The 12,173-nt window shown below is 39.8% G+C and overlaps 1 protein-coding gene across 1 annotated transcript in view; it reads left to right on the top strand.

The window, feature by feature from the left end:
* VWA3B (von Willebrand factor A domain containing 3B) overlaps positions 1-12,173 on the top strand; it is a 122,905-nt gene that overhangs the window by 50,826 nt on the left and 59,906 nt on the right. The window contains 3 exon segments of the mRNA XM_032469556.1: positions 1,271-1,409; positions 2,484-2,615; positions 10,645-10,743. Of these exon segments, the coding sequence (XP_032325447.1) occupies positions 1,271-1,409; positions 2,484-2,615; positions 10,645-10,743 (370 nt within the window).

Raw genomic sequence — 12,173 nt, 5'->3', positions numbered from 1 at the left:
TTTCTAAATGTATATATTTTTTAGTAATCAGCTAAAAATAGCTTGATGTAATCCCTCTCAACCCTGATGGTTCTTAAAATCTGGCAATGCTCATGAGCATCTAGTGTTCTAGTCCTGTGACCTCAACACCAGCTCCGTGGGGTGACCTTCCTTAATGCTTTTACCTCCTGGATGCCAGGGGATCCATGCTCTAGACCATGAAGACCAAGTCCATTTAGGTGCCTGGGTTCTAAGGTCAGATAGAGCTGGATTCTAATCCCAGCCTGCCATTTGCTGTGACTCTGGGCAGGTTAGTCAATGTCTCTGTGCATTAGCTTTCTCATTTATAAAGTGGGAATAATGTCATTTATAAATGTGTTCTGTGGGTTAGATTAGATACTAAATCTAATGAGTTTAGGCTAGTACCCAGCCTGCAGTAGCAACTTGCAGTCAGAACTCCTGCCCTCCTTCCGTGTTTTCTGTTATACAGCCACAAGCTGCAGACACCTGTCTGCCCCTATACATACATACTCTGCAGAGCCCAAGTTTCTCAAAACTCTGGCTGGTTGGAAGATGAAGTATTCTCAGCCTTGTGCAAGCTCTGAGGGGTCGGTCCCGCTACTCCTTTTTTTGGTGATTCGTTCTCTGGCTTCAGTAGTATCTTCGCAGGCATTCCCTAATCATTCTTTTGCCAAAATCTCCAGGGCACCCTTCTGCAGATCTCTCTCCGTTTTGCTCTTTCCATCCCTCTCCTACCCTGTTTCTTTCTTTTTATGCAATAATCTCTTCTTCAGTGTTTTGCCCTATAATATCTAGTTGTCTGGGCCTCACTGAACTCTGAACTCATTTTAAGCATTTCTTTTGGTCTGCCCCACCCTCTCGCCCAGGCATTGCCAGCAGCCATGAACTTAATTTTAAGTCCTGTGTTGGGATCCTGAGCCTGGACCACAGAAACAGCCCTGCTCACACAACTACCTAGCGCTTGGCTATTATTGGGATCTGGGGTTGCTTGATTCTGTCCATAAGCATCATTGAAGCTTCAGGAATGTGCTGGCATTACTAGCTTGACTGTAGTCAGCAGGGATAGAAGAATAAATGGTATGAATTCATAGCTGAGGGCCTCAAAATACCAGATGATTGGAAGTCATTTACTTTTGGCTTTGGAGCCCAGTATTGGATTCATTTCTCTGTCCTGTTGATTTTCCTTTGTAGATGTATCATTAAGTTCTTAAGAAATTACTCTCATTGCCACAGGCTCTAACCTTTCGCTTTCAACCTGTTTCCTGCCTAGAATTAAGTGGCTACAGGATGGCAGTCAACTCCTCTTTGGAAAAGTGCGTAGTGATTGTGTCTACATCCTCATCGACACGTCTCACTCCATGAAGGCAAAACTGGAGCTGGTGAAGGACAAGATCATCCAGCTCATCCAGGTGAGATGGAGCCCTCGGGTCTGTGCATCTGGGCGCCTGTGTGTCAGGAGTGCGTCTCCACCCGTCATCCCCTGCAGTGGTTATGAGAGTGCACAGGCCAGGTGTGCTCTCAGAAACCCACAGGGAAGCCACTTCAGGAAAAGGCTCCCTTTTGCCAGTGAGAGAATCGTCAGTGTCCTTTGCCAGCAGACCCTTCCGTCACTGGGTCCCACCTGTAAGGTTGCTAAGGGAGTTTCTATGTCCATTGCTCCAGGCTTTCTCTGTCCTGAATCTGTGGTGTGCACACAGCCGTGTTGCTTTCCCAGATACTCTGTAGCTCAGCGTTTTTATTTTAATTTCCACTACGTACTAGGGATGCCACGTGCCCTGGCCCCAAAACTGACATGTGGGAGGAGCACAGGCCGATGGGCAGGAGATTCCAGTTCTTTTTCCACCTGTGCTGCCTCCGAGTCGTGCAACCTGAGGCCGACTGCTTATGACCCCTAACTATTAGTTCCCACACCTATAAATGGGTATCAGAGTACTGTCCTGAGCTGGTGGTATTGATGTGAGTATTAACCACAGAAAACAATCGTGGGGAGTGTTTGACAAACACAAAATACAATTTTTAATTTGATGAACTTCTACTGGAGAAACGTGGGCCAATGGAAGGCAAGTGAATAAATCTGCAACCGAATAATAGCCTTACCGAAAAAGACAAGGACCAAAATGACGACACTGTTTTGGATTTCTTTTTTTTTTTTTAAAGCAAATTTCATTTAGTGTGCATATCCAGCATACCATTAATGTCAGTATTAAAGACAAGATTTGATGTCACATTATACATACAAGCTTATACATTTATGGGATATATATGTTCATACATATGTACATTTGTAAAGATTTAACATCCAAACTGTAAATTTTATTTAAATGCCTTTTGTACTAGAAGAGATTTTCTCTATCGAATGTAATTCTTAGCTTCTAGGACTGAAATGGATATCATAGTGAGTAAAATGTATCAAACCATGGCCTGTACTAATCTTTTCTCACATTTGAGTGGTTTTATGGCTAAATAATAATTGTCTCTTACAGGAACAGCTGAAATATAAAAGGAAATTTAATTTTGTGCAGTTTGATGCTCAAGCCATTGCTTGGCGGGAAAAACTTGTTGAAATCAATGAGGATACTTTGAAAGGGGCCCAGGCCTGGGTTAGAGACATGAAGGTAAGGAGGAGGCTGGGTCTGGGAGAGGAAGCAGGACGTAATCCCCTGCTGAGATCAGGATAGAGATGCTTGAGAAAGTGCTCTGAACTCCAAGGATGGCCTGTCTTTGCCTAGGCATTCATTTTGTCTACAAAGGTCACATAAATCCAGTCTTTTTAGTCAATATCTTAACTTTTATTTATTTTTTTAACATTTTTTATTGAATTATAATCATTTTACAATGTTGTGTCAAATTCCAGTGTTCAGCACAATTTTTCAGTCATATATGGACATACACACACTCATTGTCACATTTTTTTCTCTGTGAGCTACCATAACATTTTGTGTATATTTCCCTGTGCTATACAGTATAATCTTGTTTATCTACTCTACAATTTTGAAATCCCAGTCTATCTGTTCCCACCCTCCGCCCCTCTGGCCACCACAAGTCTGTATTCTCTGTCTATGAGTCTATTTCTGTCCTGTATTTACGCTTTGTTTTTGTTTGTTTGTTTGTTTGTTTTTGTTTTTGTTTTTTAGATTCCACGTATGAGTGATCTCATATGGTATTTTTCTTTCTCTTTCTGGCTTACTTCACTTAGAATGACATTCTCCAGGAGCATCCATGTTGCTGCAAATGGCATTATGTTGTTGGTTTTTATGGCTGAGTAGTATTCCATTGTATAAATATACATCTTCTTTATCCAGTCACATGTTGATGGACATTTGGGCTGTTTCCATGTCTAGGGTATTGTAAATAGTGCTGCTATGAACATTGGGGTGCAGGTGTCATCCTGAAGTAGGGTTCCTTCTGGATACAAGCCCAGGAGTGGGATTCCTGGGTCATACAGTAAGTCTATTCCTAGTCTTCTGAGGAATCTCCACACTGTTTTCCACAGTGGCTGCACCAAACTGCATTCCCACCAGCAGTGTAGGAGGGTTCCCCTTTCTCCACAGCCTCTCCAGCATTTGTCATTTGTGGATTTTTGAATGACGGCCATTCTGACTGGTGTGAGGTGATACCTCATTGTAGTTTTGATTTGCATTTCTCTGATAATTAGTGATATTGAGCATTTTTTCATGTGCCTTTTGATCATTTATATGTCTTCCTTGGAGAATTGCTTGTTTAGGTCTTCTGCCCATTTTTGGATTGGGTTCTTTGTTTTTTTCTTATTGAGTTGTATGAGCAATATCTTAACATTTAGATAAGCTTCTATTGGCAGCACTCCATTTCCAGATATGCCCTTGGCTCAAGTCTAAGCACCTTTATGAAAACAAATTTCAGAATATAATTTTCTTTAACTCAAACATTTTTATTTGTTTCTTTTGAAACTTCATTATTGTTTCGAACGACATATTACCGCTATTTTTAACAGTGGACTTTCTTCATTATACCTGTTGATATAGTGAGTTACGTTTATTGGTTTTTTAAATTCTGAGCCAGCCCTGCATGCATAGAATAAATCCCATACAGGAATGGTATAGTATTCATTTTATACGTTGGATTAAATTTGCTAAAATTTTGTTGAAAATTTTTGCATCTAAGTTCATGAGAGATGTTGGTCTGTAGTTTTTGGTTCTGTCTTTGTATGGTTTGGGTAACAGGGTAATGGTGGCATCATGAAAAGAGTTGAGAAGTGTTCCTTCCTTTTCTGTCTTCTGGAATAGATTGTGTAAAGTTGGCATTCTTTGAACGTTTGATTAAATTCTCCAGTGTAACGTTTGATAAAATTCTCCAGTGTAAAGATTTCTTTTTGAGGACTTTTTAATTACAAGTTTAATTTAATAGGGAGAGAAATACTCAGATTATCTTTTCCATCTTGGTGGAGTTTTAGTTGTTTGTGGCTTTTGAGAAATTGTTCTATTTCTTCTAAGCTGTCAAATTCATAAGCATAAAGGTTTTTGTAATACTCTCTTATCCTGTCAGTAGCTGTAGGAGATACTGTGATACCCCCTGTTTTGTACCTAATATTGGTGACTTGTGTCATTTTTCTTTTTATCTTGTCAGTTTCACTAGAGGCCTGTCAGTTTTATTGATTCTTTTTTGAATAGCCAGGATTTTGTTTCATTAATTTTCTCTATTGTTTCACTGTTTGAATTCCAATGATTTCTGCTCTCACCTTTATTATTTCCTTCCTTCTGCTCTCTTTGGCTTGATTTTGCTCTTCTTTTTCTAGGTCCTTGAAACAGGGACAGAGATGATTGATTGAGATAGTTCCTCTTTTCTAATGCAGGCTTTGAGTGCCAGAAATTCCTTCTCAGCACTGCCTCAGCTGCATCCCACAAATTTTTATCCAATTCCATGCAGCTTTTAATTTTCTTTGTGATTAATTTTTTGAGCCATGAATTATTTGAAGCATGTTCTTAAATTTTCTTTCCATATGTTTGGAGATTTTCATGTTGACATTCTGTTACTGATTTCTATTTTGATCCCACTATGGTTAGAGGACATACTCTGTTTGATTTCAATTGTCTTAAATTTGTTAAAGTTTGCTTTATGACTCAATTTATGGTCTGTCCTTGTGAATGGTCAATGTTTGCTTGAAAGTAATATGTATTCTGTTGTTGGGTGGAGCATTCTATAAACGTTAATTTGACGTGGTTAGTTTGTTATTCAGCTCTTCCGTATCCTCGTTGACAGTTAAGTAGTGCTATCAACTGGTAAGAGTGGGGTATTGAAATCCCCAACCATATTTGTTGATTTGTCTATCGTTCCTTCCAGCTCCATTAGATTTTACTTTACATGTTTTGAAACTCTGTTTTTTGACACATACATATTTAGAATTGTGGTCTTCTTGGTGGAGTGATCTTTTTATCATGTAATGTCCCTTTTTGTTCCTAGTAATTTTCTTTGCTTTAAAGTCTACTTTATGTGATATTAATAAAGTTACTTATTGTTTTTAAAAATTAACATTTACATAATGTATTTTTCCCATTCTTTACTTTCAACCAACCTATGTTGTTATGTTTGAAGTGAGTTTCTTATAGACTGTATAGAGCTGGTCATGTTTTTGTCCTGTCTCCAATCTCTATCAAGTAATTTGTATATTTAGACCATTTATGTGTAAAGTAATTATTGATATTTAAGACTTAAGCCTCTTGTTTTGTTGTTGCCTGTGTATTTCTTCTGTTTCTCATTTCTCTTATTTTTTTTTTTTTTGCCTTCCTATGGATTATTTGGAAAAATATTTTAGTCATCTATTCTGATATATTTATAATTTTTTGAGTGTATTGTCTTGTATAGTTTTCTTCCTGGTTGCTCTAGGTGTTTCCATATATATGTATATATTTCATATATATATGTAACCTGTCACAGCCCACTGATATTGATGGTTTACCACTTCAAGTTAAGTGTACAAAACTTCCTTCCATTTAGGTCCCTTTACTCTCACCATTTAAAAACTGGAATTGCCTGAAGTATTTCCTCTACGTACATTATATACCATGTTATATGATGTTAAACTTTTGCTTCAATCGTAAAACATGGTTAAAGAAGCTCATGAGGTTATAGGTTGTCTATTTTGTTTACTTTTATATTCACCCATTCCATTGTTCTTTTTTCATTTCTGAGAGTCCAACTTTCTTCTTATTTGGAGAGCTTCCAGGAGCTATTCTTTCAGAGTGGGTCTCCCAGCAATAAATTTTCTGTGTTTTCCTTCTCCTTCAACCCTGGAGGGTGTTTTCACCAGATCCGTGATTCATGGTTTACAGTTCTTTCCTTTAGGCGCTTGAAAACTGTGCCACCTCCTTCTGGTCTCAATGCTTTCAGATTAGAAACTGATGTCATTTGAACTGGTGTTCCTTTATAGTTGGTGTTATTTCTCTTTAGCTGTTTTTAGGATTTTTCTTTGTCTTTAGTTTTCATAAGTATAATACAACATGTCTTGATGTGGATTTCTTTGGTTTTACCCTAATCTGGGTTTAAAATAAAAAAATACCGTATCCATTTACAATCACCCCTCCAAAATAAAACATTTAAGTGTAAATTTAACAAAATATATACAGGACTTGTATGATGGAAGACTACACAACACTGATGAAAGAAATCAAAGAAGACCTAAATAAATGGAAACACAGACTGTGTTCATGAATTGAAAGACTGAGGATAGTTAAGATATCAATTTTCCCCAAATTGATATACAGGTTTAATGCAATTTCTATAAAAGTAACACCAAGATAACTTGTAGATGTATACAAGATTATTCTAAAATTTATATGGAAAGGCAATGGAACACAAAGAAAGACAATATTGGAAAAGAGGAATAAAGTAGAGGAAATAGTCTAATTGAGCTTGAATTATTTTATGGCTGCAATAATTAAGACTCTGTGATATAGGTGGAGAAATGGATATGTGGATCAGCGAAACGGTGACAAATAGAGCTGGAGCAACAGGATGTTTGGGCCAAAAAAAAAAAAAAAAGAGAAAAGAAAAAAAGAAGCCTAAGGGTCACAGCTTGTACAAAAATTATCTCAAAAAAGATGATGAACTTAAGTGTAAAACACAAAAGTATAAAATCTTTGAATACTAGACATTTTTGTTTTATGTTATGAGACTCTGGCTATTATTCTGACCTTCTGTTTAGTTGGCTCTGTCTGAAACCTCTACGTCAGGGGATGGGTGGGCCCTGCCTCAGACTTCCAGGTGAGGTTTGAAGTTCAAGTTCCCCTGAACCTGTTGACGCCTGATAGGATAGAGCACCTTGTCACTGCTGGGTGAGAGTGTTACTGAAGAGTAGGTTCTTGTCTCTTTGCACAAAGAATTCACAGATGAAGCACAAAGGTCAAAAAAACAAAGTGAAGATTTATTAAGTTATACTACACTCTCAGGAGAGAGAGTGGGCAGGCTCAGGTGAGTAGCTGCCCTGAGTTCCTTTGGCAAACTGGTTATATGGGGTGTGAAAATGATTGGGCAGAATATTCTTTGAGGAGGGAGAGGTTTGGGGTTGTATTTCCTGATTTCCATCCCAGCTTCACCTTCCCTAGGGGAGGAAGGATTTTTGTCCTTATTTAGTCTTGATTGGAAGTGTCATGGCGTCAGCGCACGATGAGTACTTCTTACTTGCAAGACTCGTTTAATTGTAATGAGAGCACAATGAGCAAAGAGTTACATTCAGATACTGGAGATTCCTGCGTTTTGCCACCTTTCTTTCTCTGCCTCTTGGACCCCTGTTATTCACAAGATGTGTGGTTTCCTGCCACGTGACCTGTGCCCCTCTCTCTCTGCTTGTATCTGGCTAACTACCTTCTCTAACGGGAGTGGACATCACTGAGCGGGGAGGACATGCCATAGTCAGTGGGGATGAAAGTCCCAGCTTACTACTTGGCCTTCTTAGACGCCACTCTGGCAGGAGGGTTAGGTCATTTTATTTTGTTTATCCTACTTGGTGTTTTCTGACCTTCTTGGATCCTTGGGGTTGTGACTGTCATTGTTTTTGGAAAATTCTCAGCCATTATTTTTTCAAGTATTTCTTCTACCCTGTTTCCCTCTTTTCCTGTGCTTCTTATTAAGTGTATGTCAGACTGTTTGATGTTGGTCCATGGCTCTTTGATGCTCTTTTTCATTTTGATTTGTTTCTCCCTCTTTCTATTTTAGTTTAGATAATTTCTATTGCACTATCTTCATGCTCACTACTTCCTTCCTTGGCTGTTTTGAATCTACAGTTATCTTTCTGTATCTACAGGTTCTGCACTCGCAGATTCAATCAACCTCAGATGGAAAATACATTTAAAAAAAAAATTCCAGAAAGTTCCAAAAAGCAAAACTTGAATTTGCTGCACACTGGCAACTATTTACATAGCACTTAAATTATATGAGGTATTATAAGTAATCTAGAGATGATCTAAAGTATATGGGAGGATATGCATGGGTTATATACAAACATTATGCCATTTTATATAATGGACTTGAGAATATGCAGATTTTGGTATCCATGAGGGGAAGGGGGTCCTAGATCAACCCCTGTGAATACCAGGGGACAGCTGTACTTCGATCGCTTTGAAAAACTTCTTCTTCTTACTACTGTGTTATTTTTTTAACTATTTTTAAAATTAAAGTATAGTTAATGTAGAACGTTGTGTTAGTTTTAGGTGTACAGCAAAGCGATTCAGTTATACACATATATGTATCTATTCTTTTTCAGATTCCTTTCCATTATAAGTTATTACAAGATATTGAATATAGTTCCCTGTGCTGTACAGTAGGTTCTTGTTGTTCATTTTATAAATACTACTTGTGTTTTTTATCATTAGCATTTCCATTGTATTACTTCTTATTCATCTCTGCTGAAGTTACGCATCTGGTCTTGAATGTTCACCTTTGGCATTAGGTGTTTTAATGTATGAATCACAGTTATTTTTAATTTTCTGTCAGGTGGTTTCAGCATCTGTGTCATATCTGAGATTGCTTCTGATGAGTACTTTTATCTCTTGGTAGTATGTTGTTTATTCTTCTCTTTAATATGCATTCTTTTTGGTTAAAAGCTGAACGTCATATGCAGTAGGTAGAAACTGAAATAAATATATTTTTTTGCCTGGAAATGAGCATGCCTTTCTTTTTTGTGGCGTGGGTTAAAATTAATCTACTTAGGATCTGGGCTGAGTTTGAGGTTAGTTTGTTACTGCTACCTTCAGTGCACTACCCTCAAATTCTTGCAGTGGTACTCTGTGTTAGGGGGGAAGGTGATGTGCTAGAGGATTGCCTGCTCCAGGCTTGGCTCTTTTTTTTTGAGAAGGGGGGCAGGTAATTAGGTTTATTTTATTTATTTTGATGGAGGTGCTGGGGATTGAACCCAGCAAGGCAAGCACTCCAGCACTGAGGTATAGCCCCCCCATCCTTGGCTTTTGATTTTTCCCTTTACGCTAGGTCTCAGAGACTCTTTCTCTTGCAAGTTACTTGTTAGTTGATGTTTCTAGGGAGTGATGGAGGTGGGTGATCTCTGAATAAGTCTTAGTAGTTAGTCGGCTTGGTGTCCAGGAGTCTCAGGAGTGAGCCCAGCACCTGGCCCTGCTCCTTCTGCAGGGGTAGAGTTTGTTATTTCCTCTTCCCTCCCCCAGCCATTCTGGGTTTTCACCTGTGTTTGTTGCCTTCCCGCTCCCCCACCGCCACCCTACAGACACAAATGAAGGCTTTGGTTCTGCAGGGGGGAGAGAGGAGAGGGTCTGGAGGTTTGGTTCACGCATCGCTGTTCCCCTCCCCCAGTTCTTTCTCTAGACTCTCCCGACCTATTCTGGGGGCACCCTATGGGGTCAGTGGTGAAACAACCTTCAAGAGAATTCAGATTCCCCCAAATCTGTGGCCTCTCACCACTATACACGGGGCCAGCCTCTACTGATTCACTAGTCACCCCAGCCCAGCTCTTCTTGCTAGTGTCTGGCTGCATCCTGTCCCAGAAAGCCAGCGCTTGCATCTCGCCTGACTGCAGGCGCCCATCTCTCCCCAGATTTGGGGCTAGTTGGTTGCCCTGTCACCTGAGCATAACAAAAGTCGTGCACTTGCTGTTTGTCCGGCTTTCTTTCATTATGAGTTTTGGAGTGACACTCCTCCCTGTGCTCGACATCCCTAGGCAGAAACTGCAGGAGTATAAAATTTTTTAGTTTCTTTCCTATGCCCCTAGATTGCCACACGCAACTTTTGCCAAATATCGGGTGTCACAAATAACTCCTGGTGTGAAACAAACATGGTCCCCACCAGGGTGTCTTCAGGCTGCATGTTTAAACCATGCTGACAGCTGAATGAACAGCAACTGAGTTAGTGCCTCCTACAGAAACACGCAAAGATACGATTGAATTAAGAGCTCTGTCATCAGGACAGGAAATCCATCGTCCTGGTTTCTAGCCGTCCTGAGACTGTCTGCAGAGACGCTTTTATGACACATCCAGGGATTCGGCTTCTTGGAATTACTGGGCTTAAATTATTATCTCAGTATAATTTTAATTTATCTTTTCTTTCACCAGGACTTTTCTTTTTTGGAAGCAGAGAATAAATAACACTTGTTTGTGAGATCTTTTTTTGAGATTCGAGTATATGTCTCTCTCTCTTTTTTTTCTGTAGATTGGAAGTTCCACAAACACCCTGAATGCCCTGCAGATTGCTTTTGCTGATAAAGAAACACAAGTAATCTACCTTTTGACAGATGGGAGACCTGATCAGGTACTTATCAAAGTTGAGAAGAAAGAGGGACTCACGCATACCCTGAAAGTGAACAGTGGGAGTGGGTTTGGGGGACCTTTTCATCTGCCATTAAAAACCTGTTGAAAGATACTTGCTTGGATTAGGGATCCAGAACTGAGGTTAGAAAAAAAATACACTGAGGAATTCCTTTGTCTACTACAACACTGAGGAGAGTTCACGTGACAGGAGTGTTGTCTGGTTAATATGACACATACCCAGAGGCCTGGAGACCAGCCCCATGAAAGGAGATGTCTGCCTCCCATTGAAGACTAGTTTGTATTTTATTATAAACTAAGAGTGAGGAGATTCTTTTTGATTTTTTTTTCCTTTGGGTACTCTGAATCTAAACATGTCACTGCACAATGTCCTTGGTTTTACCCCTAATTTTAACTTAGTCATCATTTAAACAAAGGCATGCCTTTCTGGTGAAATGTTCTTTGTTTTGTTTAGCCTGACTGGAAAATATTTGAAAAGTTTTAGCGGAGTCTGTTCATCTTCTTTTGAGCTTTGTGAATGAAAGACTAATGCTCTGGGCATTAAATAAATATACGGATGTGCAGGCCAGTACAATGTAAATTAACCGCTAAAGTGAATTAGCATCAACTTGCTTCCTTCATTGTGAAGTGTTTGCATGTGAAGACTGCTAGGCAAATATTGTAAACCATCCTGTGTCAAATGGCGCAGGGCTTACAAACCAAGGCAACTGGATTTTACAACAGTGTTAGATTTATGGCAGAGAAGTTGTATATAAAGTAAAATTTTATTTTGAATGATTTTCTTATCAACTTCACTCTACTTTCTATTCAGAGGCAATTTATTGTGCCTTGTTTATGCTCCTTGTGTGGCGCTGAGGTTTGAGGCTACAAAGATGAATAACACGCCGCCTTAGGGAAGCTTGCACGTTGGGGGATGTGCTAGACGTACACAGTTAATTCTGATATGACACAGGGAGTGGGGCTGCCTGTGCTATGGGATGTCAGGAAGCCCAGTGATGAATTCTGCTGCACCAGATGGAGAGAAGACCAGGCAGGGCCCCACCGAGAAGGGGACACTTCAGCTGTGTCTGGAAGGAGGAGACGGTATTTTCTAAACAGAAGAGATTACTGGTACCCTGGGCAGAAGGAACAGAGGTGTGAAAATAGGTGGGCCACTCAGGGGAGCAACCCGAGAGCAAGGGCAGTGATGGAAGAGTATCAGGGCTGAGTCTCAGGGGTTAGGTTCGGGGAGATTGTGAAGGTCCTTAAATGCCACAAAGGAAGGGTAGGCTTTACCTCAGTGGGGGCTCTCAGAGAAGCAGATGGTCCCATCCACCTGTACTTTGGAAATATGCCTCAGTAGCACCAGGGAAAGACTAGATCTTGGTCTGGTGAGGACCCACCTCAGGTAAGAGCAGCAAAAATGGGGAAGAG

This window comes from Camelus ferus, chromosome 28 (assembly GCF_009834535.1).
Source record: "Camelus ferus isolate YT-003-E chromosome 28, BCGSAC_Cfer_1.0, whole genome shotgun sequence".
NCBI lineage: Eukaryota > Metazoa > Chordata > Mammalia > Artiodactyla > Camelidae > Camelus > Camelus ferus.
The sequence above is the reverse complement of the archived record's forward strand: the minus strand, read 5'-3'. Positions and strand labels throughout refer to the sequence as shown.